Source organism: Sarcophilus harrisii, chromosome 4, assembly GCF_902635505.1.
Source record: "Sarcophilus harrisii chromosome 4, mSarHar1.11, whole genome shotgun sequence".
NCBI lineage: Eukaryota > Metazoa > Chordata > Mammalia > Dasyuromorphia > Dasyuridae > Sarcophilus > Sarcophilus harrisii.
The window spans coordinates 74177782-74196946 of record NC_045429.1 but is presented as its reverse complement, the minus strand read 5'-3'; the positions used below and the strand labels follow the sequence as shown (position 1 = coordinate 74196946).

Sequence of the window (19165 nt, the reverse complement as noted above, 5' to 3'; positions counted from 1 at the left end):
AATAAGACTAAGGGAACAATTATCACTAATGAAATTCTTTTCTAAGTTAAAGTGAGAAAATATGGTAAACTGTATTACAATAGACTCTCATAAACTATCCCATTTTCAAGAATAGTTAAAAAAAAACCATGAATTAAAGATATTGAGCTATGAGGAAAAGAGTCTTTTAAAGAATTAAACAAAAGACCAGAAAAATGTGTATTTTGATTTGGTACAGACATCAATATATAAGAGTGTTTTATGTGTCTTTTACAATTTGCCTCAAAATCCTAATTTAGATAATTAAAAGAAAAAAATGTGGAAAATTTATATTACACAATACTTCCTTATTACAGAGACTCAAACACATATATACTAATAACTACAGTTAGTCAAAATCAGGATGAATGAATGAATGAAAAAGCATTTGTTAAGAACTTGCTATGTGGTAAGCTCTTAAGGGCACAAAAAGAAAAACTGAAATGGATTCCTGATCTCAACAAGCTCACAGGATGAGGGAAACACTTAAAAGAAAGAAAAGATAAAGTACAGAATAGCCTCATCACCCAACATCAGTATTATGTAACAATGTTTTATAAGGAATACAAAATGATAGCTATAAAGCGCAAAAAACTTACTAAATCTCAATTTTACTTTCTGTAGTAATAATATAGCTTTAAGGATAAAAATTTTAAATATACTTTTTGCTGAATTTTTATGTTTTGAAAATAATCAATTTTTATCCTTTTAATGGAAAATTAAGTTTTTAAACCATTCCCCTTTATACCCATTTATAAATTGAATAGTAAGTGCAATACCCCCAACCCATTCAATTCCCCATGAGATACTTACAAAGTTTCTGAGAAGCAAGTTGAATAGATTGACCCCACAACTTTCCATCTTGACTTTTGAGACAGTCATTAATAAAATGAACCGCAGGTATAGCTTTGTGCTGTGCATGCCGTAGTAATTTCCCTGCTTTCATACGATCTAGTTCTTGCACAACCACCCAGGGAATTATCAATACAAGTCTATCGAAGCCTGAAAAATTCAAATCTTATCAAATCAAGAAATATACAAGTTGACATCAGTACTAGGCATGCTGACTTTACAGAGAAATATAAGACACTTCCTTAAAATCAAGAAGCTTATAATTTAATTGAGCTTAACTAGCCACACAGCAAATGATAAGTATAAAATAGGTTTCAAAGGAATTCAAGAAAGAGAATGAATTATACCCAAAGGGCTATAAAACTATAGCCTTTATCCAGCAGTATTACTACTAAATCTATATCCTAAACAGATCCAAAAAGAAAAAAAAAAAATCCTATTATAAAAATATTTCTAGGAGCAGCTACTTGGTGCAATGGATAAAGTACCAGCCCTGAAGTGAGGAGGACCTAAATTCAAATCTGGCCTCAGATACTTAACACTTCTTAGTGGTGTGTTCCTGGGCAAGTCACTTATAACCCCAATTGTCTCAGCCAAAAAAAAAAAAAAAAAAAAAAAAGAAATTTTATATATACATACATACATATATATATATAGTTCCATCAGGCAGCTCTTTTTGTGTTGGCAAAGAACTGATAATTGAAGGGAAGGTCATTAACTAAGGAATGTCTGAACAAGTTACGATATATGATTATGATGGAATACTACTATATTATAAGAAATATGAACAGGATGATTTCAGAAAACCTGAAAAATTTTATATGAACTGATGCATACTACAGTGAACTGGATCAGAACATTGTTCACAGGAACAGCAATATTTTAACAATGATCAACTGGGAAAGATTTAGCAACTGTGAGCAATACAATTATTCAAGACAACTCCAAAGGGCTCATAAGGAAAAAATGCTATCCACCTTCAGAGAGCAAACTGATGAACTCGGGATACAGATCTAAGCATACTTTGTTTCAGTTTTTTGTTTTGGATAGGTTTTTGGTAATATGGCTAATATGAAATATATTTTGTATGACTTCACAAGTATAAATGATATATTGCTTGCCTTCTTAGTAGATAAAGAAGGAGATTAAAGGAAGAAGAGAATCTGGAACTCAAAATTTTAAAAAATGAATGTTAAAAATAAGATTCTTTTTTTAAAAAGGAATGAATGAGATTTTATATTGCTAAGTCAACTTCTGAAGATCCCATTTTATTATGAAAAGTAAATTTAGGCTTCATTAGCCAAAATTACTTTGCCAAGCATCAGAAAACATTTTGTCTTTCTTTGGGAAGGAAATTCATAAGTTCATACTATAATTAAAGGGAAATAGTGTGACAGAAGAATTGGGAATGAGATTTCAGATGACCTTGGTTTGAGTTGTGGCTCCGATGCTCCCTAATTGGATAATTAAAGGGAAATTAGTTAAGACTTTCTGGGTTCCAGTTTCCTTGTTCTGTAAAAAGGGAATAATATTTTGTACTCCCTACCTTCAAAACTGTTAAAGTACAACACAATACCAATTTTGATCCTATGTTTTCTAATGATGTCAGATAATGTTTAGTAAGAATCAAAAAATATCTTTATGGATAAATACCTGGAACATCCATTGTCTTCAAAATTCCAAGAAACTTAAGATGATTCATCAGAATATTTGTGTCAATAACAATTAAAAGTTTTTTATCTGAAGCAGTATTCTCTGAATGGAATAAAAAGGTACACCAATATTTTAAGATTATATTATTCTTGATAAAGTTTAACTAATTTAGAAGATTCTGCTTGTTGAACTTAAAAATGCCACTTTCCAGAAATAAGTTGTCTTCTACCTTAAGAAGACATTTATTTCATTGAAATCAATGCCCAATTATCTATCATTTATTATTTTAATAATACAACAAATTTCAAATCCAAAACTCAAGCTATCCCTACTCCTCACCTATACCTCTGATTGTATTCCCTCCTGACTGATCTAAGGCAAGATTTACTTTACTAATCATTCCCTCTTCTTTCAAGCATATAAACCTGTTCTTCACCAATGGCTCTTTTGAACATACTTAAGAAATTTTCTCAATTCCTTCCAATATAAAAAAAGTCACCCTTTGACTTTTCTATATTATCCAGCTATCATTCTTCTACTTCTGCCTCCCCATCAGTGCCAAATTTCTGGAGGGGAAAAAGTCTACATTTAATGCTTCCACATCTTCATTACCCTTTCCCCTTTGCAATAAGACCTTTGTGGCTAAAGTTGAATTTATGTTCCTCAAAGTGAGGAACTGATTTTCATTTTCTTTTTTATAACTGTGGGCCAGTGCCTTGCACTGTAAAAAGATGTCAGTGATATCCTAAAGATCGAATCCAATAGCCATTCACTAGTCCATATTCTCTCTGCATCTTCCTTTGATAACCCATTCTTTATTAGTTACTCTTATTCTTCATTAGTATCAGAAAAGGTTCTCTCTCCCCTGGTTCTCCTATTTTTATAAACATTCTTTTTCAGTTTCCTTCACAAGTTCCTCATTCTCTTTTGGACCTTTTAATACACATTCCTTAGGATCTTGTCTTTAACCCTCTTATAACCTTTATCTTCTTTTCCCTTTGGGAATCTCATTCATTTCCATGACATCATTTGCCATTTCTAAAATAAAGTTCCCAAACAAAAATCTCAAACCCAGATCCCTTATCTAAGCTTTAGATATATAATACAGCTTCAAGTACCTATAGGACACCTCCCATCTTGATTTTCCACAGGCACCTCAAGCTCAACAGTCCAAAAACAATCTTACTACTGACTTTCATCCAAATGTTGCTACTTCCTTGCGTTTTTTATTGTCTTGTTGGGAGTTTCTACAACCTTACATTCTTTTTCCTGCCATAATTCTCATATCCAGTCCTGTACTGCCATTTAAATTTCTACATCTCTTACTATTGCTGCCTCACTATATTCCCACAGCAAGGACCCTAACATAGCTCGTTACCACTTTCAAAGAGTACTACAATAGCCTCCAAATTCTGTTCTACTATTTAACATTACTGCCTCATACAAATATCTGGTCAAATCATTCTTCAGCTAACAATTTTCATTAGCTCCGTATTCCCCACTGCAAAAAAATCAAATTTTACTTTGCCTATACTCAAGGACCTCAAAAATTTGGGACCAGGTTATCTTTCCAGCCTTATTGCACACATCATACCTTTGAATGGATTCTTCACTCAAGTCAAACTACAGTCTCTTAATAACTGCAGAGCACACTCAATTCCTTTTTTGCTTCCATGTCTTTGCTCATGCTATCTTCTTTTCTCCTGGAATATGTCTGCTCTCCCTATTCACCAACTCAATTAAAACACCCTTTTAACGCTAAATTCAAATTCTATCTCCTCTGTGAAACTTTCCTCATGTGCCCAATTGATAACAGCCCTACATCTATGACTTCAATTGCACTGTAACTCTATAGTGAACTTAACACATTATTTGTGTGTTAGGGCTACCTATATATCTTATTTTCTTCTATACTACACCAAGCCCATGAGAGCAACTTCCTTATCTAAAATTTTTTCTCTCCTCAAAACTATCACAGTATTTTACCACATAATATAAATGTTTACTGAATTAAGTGGACTTCCCCTTGGTACTTATCATGCTTTAAGACCGCTTATTCTATCATCAGTTGGTGTGTACATCAATAATAAGCTAATATTAAAAATCAGTTTATAACTGAATATCATCAGTAAGGTAAATAATATAAAAATATACATTCCAAAGTCAATAAATGACTTGGGGATTGTCTATACCACTATTCCTTCCCATTACCAAGAATAAACAAGATCTGACTGTATAACCAGGATAAATCCAAGATGACACTTCCTCCACACATTACAATTTACATTACATCCAGTCAGTGCCTTAACAGAGAAAAAAAAAATCTTTATTAGTATACAGTTACAGTAGAGAAGGACAAATTGAAAGGTCAAAACTTTGATGACTAGCCCTTACCCAAACTTAGTAAAAAGTACAATTAAAGTTAAGTACATTATAATAAAAATCTTGTGTCAGAAAGCAAAAATAATACCTCACTGCCTTGTAACTTGAATATAACAAGTTATGACAAGGCAGAATACTGAAAATAAATTACAATTCTTTAAAACATTTTGGATATTTCTTCCATATCTTAATACATTCAAAATAATGAGTTAGTGTGCTGAAATGTTAAGAGATCAGGTAAAAATGCCAACATTAATATAGAGGACATACCAACAAAAGGATTCACATCATCTTCAGCCAAGTCAATTTCCATACTTGTCAGCTCTCCAGAGGCTGGTACCACAGGTAAATCCATACTTTTCCCCACACGAGCAGCATGAAGCTCTTCTACTATCTGCATCTATCAGAGAATCACAGAATTTCATAGTTGGAAGGTATCTCAGAGGCCATCTAATCCAACCTGTACTTAATAAATGGATCCCCTCTATAGCATACTAAATATGTAGCCATCCAGTCTTTGCTTACAGACCTCAAGTGAAGGGAAACCCACTCCATTAAGAACATTCCATTCTGCTTATGAATAACTTTAATTAATTAAGATATCCTTCCTTACCTCAAGTCCAAAATGTCCCTTTGCAACCTGCTCTTAGCTCTGCCCTCTGGGACCAAACAGAACATGGCAAACCCTTCTCCCAGGTGTTAGCCTTTTCAAATATTTCAAGACAGTTCTCATATCTGTCCTCCTGTACCACTAGACCCCTTCACCCCACCAGCCAGTCTTCTCTCCCTAGCATAAATATCCCATTCCTTCAACTGATCCTCAGATGATATAAATTCGAAGGCCTTCATTATCCTGGCTGCTCTCCTCTGAATAGTCTACAGCTTATCCATGTCTTCCTCTAATAGTTCCTGGAACAGAACACAATACCCCCAATGTGGCCGGGTAAAAGCTGTGGACAACAGAATTATTATCACTTTATTTTTTTTAAACTCTAGACCTCTTTCACAGAAGCCCAAAATCAGACTAGCTTTCTTGGCTACGAAATCATTGTATCAACTCACATTATTCTTATAGTCCACTAAAACCCTCAAATCATTCACAGACTAACTGCTGCCTACTCATGTCTCATCAATCTTGTATTTGTGAAGTTGATTTTTTTAATGAATTGTAGAAAGACTCACATCTGAGTTGTTTCCAAATTAATAAGAAAATGAAAAACATATATTCAAGGCAGAAGATCTGTGTATAGAAAAAAAAAGTTTAAAACCTTAATAGCTTAATATATTTATAAGTAGTTGATTGATGCTCTTCCTCAGAATATTAAAAAAAGTTTACAAACCACCCTAGATTATAAACTGGATCTTCAGACATTACACATTTTGAGGTAGTAAATGCTCTAATGGAAAATTAAGAAGCTAAAAGGCACAATAAATTTAAATTAAGGGGGGGAAAAAAAGTCTTGTCATATTATGAGGGCCACAAAAAACTGAAGGTCATAAAAATAATAAGCAATTTAATGAAGTTTGGAGACTTTTTAAAAGAAAAATTAAAAAAAATTCCTATGTTCCTAATTATTAAATTAAGAAAAACTTCATTAAGTAAATATAATACTTAAAAACATACTTCAGAACTAAATTGAGACCAATTAGAGGAGAAATACATGCATGGCGTTTCCTTTTTCCCATATTCTACAGTTAAGATAGTCATACATATAATTTCAAAGAATACCCCCATTTTGCTGTCTTGCAACTACAAGTACAAATGGAAATCTCTTTCAGTATTTGTGTTATGGTAAAAATTTAAGACTCAGGAAATCTATTAAAATAAGAAAAAAAGATCAAAAGATAGAGGAATATTTTAAAATGTTTTTCTAGATAATACCTTTTGAACCTATATCACAAAATTATAGAGGTTCATGAATCCCAGATTATATACTTAAAATTAGAGTTAGAAGGGCCTTACAAGCTATTTAGTCTGACCTCATCATTTTATGGATGAAGAAACTGAAGCTCTAAGTAACTTGTCTAGGTTGAATGCAAGTCTAGTGGGGCTTTTACTACTACATAATGCTGACTTTCTCAATAATTATATATTACATAATTAAATAAAAGTTATAGTGTAGAAACAATCGTGTCAGATCTATCTTAACTATATTACATTCACATCACTTTTAGTATTAAAGAGCCAAGAACAATTCAATTTAGTAATTATATTTGATACATTTGAAGTAAATAAGAATACTAACCTCTTGATCTGTGTCCTGATCACAATCATTTGAATATGAAGTACATGTTGCTTCAAAATTCTAAAATAAAAATTAATTCTATGAGTTAATGTTAAAGAACACACCAGATTCTAAGACTACAACCTAAAGTCACTTTTTCAATGGCTTTATATGTAGGTGAACCCCTCAACTGCTTATATTAGGTCTATTCTTTTTTCTCTATACTATTCAATGGAGATAAGTTCAACTGCGGAAGATTCAATTATCATCTCTATGCAGATGACTTCCTAATCTCTACGCCCAGCCTATATATCTCTCCTGAACTTCAGTCCCACATTATCAATTGGTTCTGGAGATTTCAACCTAGCTATCCCTATAGAAATCTCAAATTCCCAAAATCTATCCTTATTCCAAAGTTGACTATTTCTGTTTAAAGAATCAATACCTCTACGTAAGATCCTAATTGCCTAGGTTCCCAAGCAAGTAGTCATCCTTCAATCTCTCCTCTGGATTTTCATGGCACAGAATCATATTTTCCTCTATTCTGCAGTCTCCTTTGCTTATTTATCAGCTATATCATGCTCATAATTATAGGTGTTCCCTTCCCTTCTCTACTATCTCTTCTGCTAATGTTTTCAACAACTAGACTATCACCTCTGCACAGATGACCCCTCCTCAAACTTCATTCCCCTACCCATCACCAATTGCCCTTTCAACATTTCAAACTGGATATCCAGGAGACATCACAAATAAATGTCTAAAATTGACCTCAAACTTTCCTCCTAAACTTTTCCCTCTTCAAAACTTCCCTACACCTGCTGAAAGCACTATCATGCTTCAGGCTCCCAGGCTTATTATTCTAGCAATAACCTTAGCTTTTCGCTTTCTGTCACCCTATTTATGCCACCAGTTACCAAACCTTGCCATTGCTATCTCATGAAATCTTTTTCATCCATTTCCTCTCCACTTACACAACTGCCACCTTAAATCTGCTCTTCCCCACCTTTTGGCTAGATTTCTGATAGCATCAGCCTCCTAACTCATCCCCCTTCTTCAACTCTACCTATTTCAGTTCATCCTATACATATAAGCCAAAGTTATTTTCCTTGAGCACAGATCTGACCATACTACCCTATCCAATCAATTCCAGTAGCTTCCTATTTTTTCTAAAAAAAAAAATGTCTTTAGTTTTAAAGCTGTTTTCAACCTGGCCCATCTCTTTCCAGCGTCAATATTCATTTACTCATACTCAAAACTGCTCATACTCAAAAATTCAACTAAAGTGGCTTTCCCATTGTTCCTCATCTTCAGTCTCCATGTCTACATACTAGTTTATCACTCATACGTTAAATGTACTCTCTCTTTTTCTTCTGCCTCAAAAACTGTCTCTTCATTTAAGAAATTCAAACGCCACTTTCTGTGTGACCTTTCCAAATCCTTTCAACTATTTGTGCCCATCCTCCTGAACTGTATAGTATATCTAACTACTTTTAAATATTTATATTTATTCACCATATTTATTCACCATGTATTATAAATGTGTGTATGTATATATACAAATACTTGCTGTCTCCCCTATGCCTTCAAAGCAAGGCATCTCAGAATCTCTAGCTACCTTCAAAACTCAGGCTCAGTATCAACTCCTAAAGACGGCCTTTCTTGATCCCCCAATTGTTAGAGATCTTCTCTTAACATTCCCTAAAATTACTCTTAGATGCATTTCATGTACTTATTTGTCTACATATTGTATCCTTGAGGAGCAGCTGTTTCACACACCTAAACCTAAAGTGCCCAACCAGTAGTAAAGTGCCCAACACAGTAACAAATGCTTTTTAGATTAAACTGAATCCAGCAGGAAAAGTGCTCATTTCTATAAATGAACTGGAAAATTAAGAGGAAAAACCAATATAAATTGCTATAGTCAAGAAATGCATTGAAAACCTTATGATTCCTGTACAGGGGCCAAAGGACACTAGGGTTCCCATTTTAATCTTGTCTCTTTTCCTGATAACTGGCTATCAGTCAGAAGGTTCACTTTGATGAAAACTTTCTCCACCAAATCACTTAATAATGAGCATTTATAAAGTACTTAATGCAGTGCTATGAACAGTTCTAACAATACAAAGGTAAAGTAAAACACTTCCTTCCTTCTAGGAGCAAACAAGCACAAAAGAACCAATCCCCTCACAATTAAAAAAGAAGAAAGGATAGCTAATGATGCTTAAAGCCTAGAGACAAAAAAAAATTCTCAGCAACTTTCATTTTAATCCATTTTCCACAGAGGAAAATATCTCTAATACACTATAATTTTAAAAGTGGTTTACTCTACTATCAAAATCTTTTGACCAAAATATCAATTCACTCCACCTGTTTTAACGATACTGTCGCAGGAAAGAAGGTTTCTTCTGGCCGGGAATCATTTCTTTTTTGGCTGGACTGATCAGGATGACCTTTTTCTCTCCACTTCCCTCCATGGTCAGATGATTTATATGAAGAATCTGATGGTGATAGTTTAACTTTGTGTCTGGGAGGATTTGGGAGGCTTTCTTTTTTCTCACAGGAAGGCTTTGGTTTATGAAATTTAGAATTAAAAACATTATCCTGTACCACCTTTTGAAGAGTACTTGAAGATTTTGTGGCAACTTTGAAACTGATTCTGCATCTTTCAGGTCCAAGTGTTTCCTTACTCAAGTTTTTAGAATTACATTCCTTGGCAAATTCATCTTTGCTGTAATTCTCAAGGGAAGATTTTCCTAAATTATCTTTGACTTTAATGATCTTTTCTCTCTTCTGCCATCCTTTCATCTTCTCCTTCTGGGAAAGATGATGAGGCCATTTCCTTTCACCTGTTGGAGATTCCACCTGGGACTGAGCACTCTTGGTAAGCGTGAGGCTATTATTACTTTTGAGGTCACGGTTGTTCTCACTTTTCAACTTTACATCTTCATATTTTAAATCATATTTTTGTATTTCTTTGTCAGTTTTACTTAAAGAGTGACTGTGAGAAGTACTTTGACTTTCATCACATGATTTCTTTTGATGTCTATCAGGTTCTTGAGATGAAAAAGAACTGATTTTTTGTTTCTTCTTCTGAATACCTGTTTCTACATCCAACCTAAAAAATAATACAAAAACTAAAGTTATAGGACCACTTATATACTAGGTACTCTCAAACTTACATTGGAATACTGCAAAATATAAATTGACATGAGATATATTAAAAATTAAGTCACAGTTGCCAAATTACAATTGAAAATCATAATTCAAAAGCAATGTAAACATATCTGATTAATATCAAATTCATAACAATCTACTATACTGTCTTACACTTATGTAGCACTTTAAGGCCTAGAAAATGTTTCATGTACATTACTTCTTTTGATCCTTACAACAAATCAGGGAAATGAGTACTATAGGTATTATTATCCCAGTTTTATTGATAAGGAAATTAAAACTGGCCAGGTTAAATGTGCAAAAGACATATGACATCTAAGTATGCAGTTTATATATTCATAATCAGTGAAAATCCAACATGGTAACCTCTTAAGCGCAAATAAATGCCAATAAAATTAAAACCAACAATGCCACCTAAATTAATTTATAAATTTTGTGCTATGCCAATAAAATCAAAGTGATACTTTAAGGCACAAAATACACAGTGATACAAAATAACAAAATTGCTGGAAGAATGAAAGGTCTAGAAATGTAAAGAAAATAAGAAAAAACAGAAGAAAGGGAAAACAGTACTTTCAGATCTCAAATTAGAGTATAATGAACTTATTATCAAAACTATTTGGTGATATTTAAAAAACAGAAAAGTAGATCAATGGAAGAAGACTAGATAAGGAATAACTCGGTGTTCAGTAATTCTGAAAACAAATGACTTGAATTCCCTTTCTGACAAGAATTTCTGGGAAAACTGAAAAGCAGTTTAGCAAAAATTAGATTTACACCAAAATATTAAACTATAAGCCAAGATAAACTCAAAATGGTTTTTTGTACCACAAAAAAAAAAGAAAAAGTAGAGAATCAAATGTTTTTCTCAGTTGTACCTAAAGGAAAATGTTTTGAAATAAGGAATAGAAATGATCAATAAAGATAAGATAATTTAAGTTATATTAATTGAAAGGCTTTTGCATGAATTATATAAATCAACTAAGATAAAAAGAGAAAGTATTTACGGGGGGAAAAAAATCTTTACATCAAATACCTGATGATTTTCATATCAACCCAAATATCCACAAGGGATATTTGGTCAAAAGAATTATCAAAAGAAGAATTACAAACTATCAATAACTACATGAAAGATCAATCCAAATACCTAAAAATAAGAGAAATGCATAGCAAAACAAATCCGCAACTTTACCTGGTGACTAAAAAATTGGCAAAAACAATAAAAGATGAAAATAATCCTCTCTCCCACTGATGAATTTCCCTTGAGGCCTCCATTCGGTGGAGGGGGCCATGCCAGCCTTCATTCCCCTCCTGGCCTTATTCCTGATTTTCAGACTTCATGACCCTACATTGTATCTTCATTTACCTGTTATATCATTAGCACTTAATAAATATTTATTTCCTTCTTTCCTTACTTCCTTCTCACCCAATGCTAGAAAGAATTGAGAAAGAAAGGCACACTAGCACAGCATTAGTAGAGCCATGAATTGATCCAACCATCCTGGAAATCAAATTAGAATTAAGTTAAAATAGTGGTTAAAAGGGACACCATATTTGACCTAAAGATCCTATTACTCCATATACTTCAGGAAGGTTAGAGACAGAAACATTCCATATATAATAAAATGGTCACATTTGCACTTTTTATAGTATAAAATTGTAAAGTAAGTGTCCATTGATAAGAATATGACTAAACAAAACCAGTATGGAAATGTAATAGTATTGTACAGTAAGAAACAACAAATATGAAGAATTCAGAGAATCACACAAGGACTTCCCAAAAGCATATGACTACTATTGCAACATACATGGAAAAAAAAATGAAGTCACATAATCATAGCATCCAAATTTACTTGAAAAGAGATAAAAAGGCACATCCTTTCAAGGGTGGGAAATCGTGAAGATAGATCACTACATAGATTATAAGATTTGCTAATTTTGATGAGTTGTTTTTGCCTTCTTTTTCTTTTCTTGTTCCAAAGAATGGGTTATTAAGTAGGGGATATATTCAGGAATGTAGATATCATTAAAAAAAAAAAAGGTATCAATAAAGTGTTTTAAAATAAGAAATATATCTTCTATAACAAATATCTCAAAGAATTATGGGGGAAAAAGCTTTGGGAATTTATTTAACCATATTGTTTCTACTAGAAAAAAGAGTTCTATTAGTTCTGTCTCTTAATGGTCCAGAGCAGGAGTCCTCAAACTTTTTAAATAGGGGGCCAGTTCACTGTCCCTCAGACTGTTGGAGAGCCAGACTATAGTAAAAACAAAAACTATGTTTTGTGGGCCTTTAAATAAAGAAACTTCATAGCCCTGGGTGAGGGGGATAATCGTCCTCAGCTGCTGTATCTGGCGTAGTTTGAGGACCCCTGGTCTAGAGGCCTTATACTCATTTGGTTCAAGTTCCACATAAATCAAGTATTTACTCAATATCTAGTATGTATAATATGGTACATGAATAAGTTTAGCAAATGGAGCCTGCCATCAAAGAAATTATAGCCATTTTATATTTCTCAAACTTCCTTAACAATTTATTCAACTAAAATTAAGAGGATTTTTTTTTCCTTTTTTACTCTATTTGTATTGCTGTTTCTACCTGGAAAGATATAAAAACTGATGCAAAATGATATAGTAACAATATTGGGTGATCCTCAACTGTGAATGATTTAACTGTTCTTAGCAATACAATAATAATCCAAGACAATTTTGAAGGGATTATGATGAAAAGTGTCCCAGAAAAAGAACTAATGGAGTCTGGATGCAAATAGAAGCATATTTTGCTTTATTTTATTTTTCAGGGATGGGGAATTTTCTTTCAAAACATCACTAATATGGAAATGTGTTTTGCACAGCTGCATACACACACACAGACACACATAAAACCTGTAATAAATTACTTGCCTTCTAAATGAGAGAGGGGAAAAGGGAAAAAAGGAGGGAAAGAATCTGGAACTCAAAAAAAATTTTACATGTATTTGGGGGGGGGGAATTTAATGCATATTGTTTCTTATTTAATTTCATATTTGTTATGTCCAAAAAAAAAAAAATGCCTCCTTCTGAATAAGTCCCATGACCTTTCTGTCAAGACTTGGGTAATATGTTTTATAATAAGTTCTCTGAATTGTGGCTGCTCATTGCAGTGATTAGTGTTCTTAAATCTTCCAAAGCTGTTTGTTATTAAAATACGTTATATAAATTGTTCTGGTTCTTCCCATTTCACTCTTCACTGGGTCAGTTCATTTAAGTCTTTCCAGGTTTCTTTGAAATTGTCTCTTTCAAGTTTATATAAACTGATACTGCGTGAAGTGATGTGAATCAGAAGAACAATACACAGTAACAATGAGATTATATAATGATCAACTATAATAGGCTTAGCTTATTTCAACAATATGATGGTCTAAGATAATTTCAATATTTCAATAGACTTGGGATAGAAAATGCCATCCAAGACATAGCTCTTTTCAACAATGAGGTGATTCAGGCCAATTCCAATAAACTTGCAATGGAGAGAGCCATCTGCACCCAGATGAAAGAACTATGGGCACTGAATGTTGACCACAATATGGTATTTCACCTTTTTTTGTTGTTGTTTGTTTTTTCTTATTTTTTTCCCTTGGTCTGATTTTTCTCGTGCAGCATGATAAATGTGGAAATGTTTAGAAGAATTGCAGATTGTTGAGGACCACGAATAAGTGTGAAACCTAAAAAGTCTGTAAAAGGTTCAAGGGGACTGTACAAAGGGATGGGCCAGTACTCTTGAGTCTCTGCAGTTAGGAATGACAGCACACTTGAGAAACTAAAGGAATGTTTTGGTTTTCACAATCTATCTAAATTTTCTGAGCAGAGCTGACAGACTCGAGGGGAAACGACATAATCCTGACAATCAGAGATGTCTGTCTGGAGGTCATAAAACAGTTAATGATGCAGGCGCTGCTTACAAATGTATGCTTTTCTTTTATTAACCTTGCTGTACTTAAAAAAAAAACTATGTATTCTATACAAGGATGAAATAAATTACAGGTCAGAGGTTTTCATTGTAACTGCCTCTCTTCTCCTTGTGTCATAATCGTCCTCTCACATGACACACTCTATTCTGCTGGTCAGAATGAGATCCCCACAATCCCTAACAGGTGGCTCCCATAACAGCACATATTTAACCTATATTGGATTACTTACTGTCTATGGAAGAAGAGAAGAGGAAGGAGGGAGAAAATTTGGAACACAACATTTTGCAAGGATAAATGTTGAAAAACTATCTTTGCATGTATTTTGAAAAAAATGCAATTGTTACTAAAAAAAAAAAAAAAAGAAAAAGAAAATGCTATCCATATCCAAAGAGAACTATTGAGACTGAATGCTGATCAAAGGATGGTATTTTTTTTTTTTTAAGTTTGCTTTTTCTTTCTCAAAAAAGGTTTTTCCTTCACAACATAACTAATATGGAAATATGTTTAAAATAATTGCACATGTACAACCTAAATCAGATTGCTTGCTGTCTTGTCCCCAAGACAGAGATAAGGAGGGAGATAAGGAAACGCAGGAGAAAAAATGGAACTCAAAATCTTACAAAAAGGAATGTCAAAATACGCAATTGGAAAAAATAAAATATTATAACATACTATTGAGAACTCAGAAAAATAAGCTGTCTTCATCATTTTTAGAGTATAACAGTATTCTATTACAACGCATGACATAATTTAATGTTTGACCATTCCCTAATTGATGGGAATTCCTACATTTCTAATTCTTTGCCAACACTGTTATAATTATTTTTGTATATACAGATCCTGTTCTTTCTTTGCTTTGAAGTATAGGCCTAGTAGTGGCAATTTTTGGTCAAAAGGTATGTACATTTAACTTTCTGGCCAGTTTCAAACTGTTTTCCTGAAAGGCCAGAAAAGTCACAGCTTTACCAACAGTGCATTTAATGCACCTGTTTTGCCAAAGCCCAATGCTTGTAATTTTCCATTTTTGTTAATTATGTCTATATAATGAGTAGAAGGTGAGATCTCAGAGTGTAATTAATTTGTCTTTCTCTAATTATCAATGATTTTTTTCATTGGGCTATTGATTTCCTTGGACCACATATCACATTTCTATCTTCTCTTTGTATAACCCTCCACAGCATCTCATAAGTTCTCCTAGTTATTTCTGTTACCAAGTAATTCAGCAAAGATAACCAGTATAAATTTTATGCAGAGCTCACAGATGCAATATAAATTTTATAGATTCACATTTTAAGTTATCATGCTAATACTTTTAGTAAATTTTCTAAGGATGAAATAAAGTCAAATTACTTACTACTTATCTGATGGAATTTTTATTTCACTGAAAATTTTCTTAAGACTGATACTGACAAAACTCAGTTGCTATTACAAGTAGAATTTGTGCATTATGTCAATAAGAGACAATATGTAAGCGCAAAAACTGAAGAAAATAATTAAACCAAAACTAAATAAAAGATTTTCCAAATTCTGCACAAAATAAAACTAAGAATACATTTTGAATTACGTTGAGCTTCACCATCCACATTAACCAAAAAACTTAAAAAATTAACACAATAAGGAATTTACCTTTGAAGGTCTTCTCTTCTTTTTGGATCACAGTATAAAACATCTGTATCATCAGATTTCTGAAAAAGGAAATTTATATATCAGCAAGAACTGAAAAACACAAACTATGCAAAGCACTGTTAACAATTTTTTTTTAAAGGCTTCTTCCCCTGGTGCTTACAGACTACTTGGGAATGGTCAAGACAGGTTAAAAAAATAAATAAATAAATAGCAAAACAAGGCAGCAATTTCTCTTAAGTCACCACTTTTTTGCTTTTTGTTTTGTTTTGCTATAAAAGGGTAGTTTACACTAAATTATCTCTAAACTCCTTTCTAGTTCTATGAAAATCTATGATCCTATGAAAAATGATCAAATATTCTGAATCTTCTAAGATAGTTCTAATTTTTTTTTAAATGATTTAATGAAGTTTTGCAAAATTATTCTCATTTATCATACCATATAAACCTATTTTTGGTTTAATGACTATGGTCAGCAACTGCATCCAGAAAGAGGACTATAAGGATTGAATGTGAATCACAACATAGTATTTTTGTTTTTGTTGTTTGCTTGCTTTTTCTTTTCCTTTTTGATTTGATTTTTCTTGTACAGAAACATAAATGTGAATATATGTTTAGAATAATTGCATATGTTCAACCTACACTAGATTATTTGTTATCTAGGGGAGAGAGGTGAGGGGGGAAGAGAAGGGGAAAAGTTTGGAATAACGTTTTGCAAGGATGAATGCTGAAAACTATCTTTGCATTCTTTTTTTTTTTTTTGGCTGAGGCAATTGGGGTTAAATGACTTGCCCAGGGTCACACAGCTAGGAAGTGTTAAATGTCTGAAACCAGATTTGAACTCAGGTCCTCCTGACTTCAGGGCTGGTGCTCTATCCACTGTTCCACCTAGTTGCTTGCCCCTTTTTGCATGTATTTTGAAAATAAAAAGCTATTTTCAAAATTTAAAAAAAAATTAAAGACTATGAACAAATACAGTCATTAAGTGCTTTCTATGTTCCAAGCAATATGCTTAAGCACCAGGAATACAAAGAAAACCTAAAATAGTCTCTGTCCTCAAGAAAATCATATTCTAATAGAGAATACATTCCAATAAATATGTACAAACTATAAAAGGGTAAAATGGAAATATTTTCAGAGAGAAAGTACTAGAATTTGAGGATAAGAAAAGGCCTCTTACAGAAAGCAGGATATGAACTGAAACATGAAGGAAGGCAGGGAAGTTGACAGAACAGTGTCACTAGATAGTAGAGTACATGAACAGAAGTAAAGTATCAAAGATGTGAAAGGTAGGAAGGAATCAGGTTAAAAAAGGGCCTTTAAAAGCACACAAAGAATTTTATATTTGATACTGTAGATAACAAGTAGCCTTCTCAAGTTTAGTGAATAGGGAGGTGATATAGTGAGACTGCAATTTTAGGAAGATTAGGTTAGTTGTTGAATGGAAAATATACTAGAATAGATATTACAAGAGTGCAGGACATTTGGTGAGGAGGACCTGCACCAAAACAGCAAAAGTATCAAAAGGAAGAAGAGAGCACATATAAGAGATGTTGTATTGGCAGGTCTTACTTAGATATGAAAACTTGAAAAAAATAATGAAAAGATTAAGATGACACCTAGGACTGGATGATGGCATTCTGAACAGTGAGAGCAAAGTTAGAGAGGAGTGCTTAAGGAAAAAGATAATGAATTCAATTTAGTTAAGATGAGTAAGATATCTATGAGACATACAGTTTGAGATGCTCATAGGCAATTGGAGATGCCAGACTGGAAATCAGAAACGAGAGCAGGACTGGTTAAAGAGATTCGAGAATCATCGGCATAGGGATGTTAACTGAATTTATGAGATCTGAAAAGATCATCAAATGACATGGTAGAGGGGGCCCAGGGCAGTTTTATGGGCTCACAGGGCCTGGTTAACAGACATATTCTAGATTCAGTGAAAGAAATTTAGGAAAGGTCATACAGGCAGGAAAAACAGGAAAGAGTAATGTCATGAAAATCTAGAAGGGAGAGACTATCAAAAAAAAAAAAAAAAAAAGATGATTGACAGTGTCAGAGGCTACAAAGAAGTTAAGAAAGACAGACTAAGGAAAGGTCAGTAGATATGGTAATTAAAAGCACTTTTCTCAGAAGGATACTGTAAATGCAAATATAATTTAGAAAACAAAAGCTCAGAATTTCAAAGACTCCTCTAAGACTGCATCCCTAATAAATGGTGATCTTACTTTAATTCAGTATTGTAACCATGGGCAGGTAAAAGATAAAGGCCTTCCAAGTTGGGGAAAGCAATATGAGTCAAGTCATGGAACAAGAAATAAACATGGTGAGTTCCAATATGGTTCATACAGTAAGGAAACTAGGCAAGCGGGAATAAAATATGCATATAGGCTAACAATGGGAGATAACATTGGAGGAGTTGGGTAAAATCTGTTAGAGAAAACTTTGGATGCCAGACTATGGAAGTTCTTGTACTTTAACCTATAAACAAAAGATTGTTTGCTTGTTTTTAAAGAATGAAGATTATTCTGATAAAAGGAAATTGAAATGAAAGTTAAATTCTAAGAAACAAAAATGCTTAAAGCATTCTACAGTAGGCATAATGGAATTCTCACAGCTACTCTTCTTGTCATTAACCAAAGTATTCTATCTCACCTATCCCCTGGATATACTTCCTTACCTGTAAGTCCCATGTGTCCCTTCATGCATTCATTTATCCTTTCTGTTACTACAATTTGTGAGGTTGTTTTTTTTTTAACATGTGGAAATGTATTCTAGTCCAAGAAGGATAACAATTAATATAGGCAAATGCAATTAGGTTATTAATAAATGGTTTTGGAGGAGGAAAAGGAAATTAAAATATGCAATCAAAAAAAAAAAAAGGGAAATCAAAGTATAAAATCTTTAAAAAGAAAAGGTTAACAAAACAAAACCAAAAAACCAAGGGGAAGAAGCAAGATGTCAATATATAATTTAAATTATTTAAGGTAGCTAAAAACTTACCAACTTTCTCTTCCCTAAGGAAGTTGAACATCTGGAACAAGACAAGATACTAGGATTTGGTGCTTTTGAAGAGATTTTTTTCTGCTTCTTTTCCTAAGAATTTCAAAAGGAAAAAGTGAGGAGGAGAAAGTTCAATTTTTTAAAATGCTATAAAAAGAATGCCTTCTATATAGCTCAATGAACCTATACTTAATAAGTATTCAATGGATAATACCCATGAGACATTATAGGAATAAAATGTAAAGACACAGAAACTACCTAAGAGGTAAGATGGGAAAAAGC

At 33.0% G+C, this 19165-nt stretch overlaps 1 protein-coding gene across 11 annotated transcripts in view; it reads right to left on the bottom strand.

Moving 5' to 3' along the window:
- Nucleotides 1–19165, bottom strand: part of SWT1 (SWT1 RNA endoribonuclease homolog) — a 133668-nt gene that overhangs the window by 103961 nt on the left and 10542 nt on the right. For all 11 annotated transcript variants that reach the window (XR_004229305.1, XR_004229307.1, XR_004229306.1 and 8 more), the window contains exons 3-9: nucleotides 18884–18976; nucleotides 15881–15939; nucleotides 9498–10245; nucleotides 7152–7211; nucleotides 5176–5305; nucleotides 2524–2625; nucleotides 832–1020 (exon numbers count right to left, since the gene is read on the bottom strand). Coding sequence is in view for 6 of the 11 variants with exons in the window: in XM_031937034.1 (XP_031792894.1) it covers nucleotides 832–1020; nucleotides 2524–2625; nucleotides 5176–5305; nucleotides 7152–7211; nucleotides 9498–10245; nucleotides 15881–15939; nucleotides 18884–18976 (1381 nt within the window). In the remaining 5 variants the exon portion in view is untranslated. The remainder of the gene's footprint in view (nucleotides 1–831; nucleotides 1021–2523; nucleotides 2626–5175; nucleotides 5306–7151; nucleotides 7212–9497; nucleotides 10246–15880; nucleotides 15940–18883; nucleotides 18977–19165) is intronic.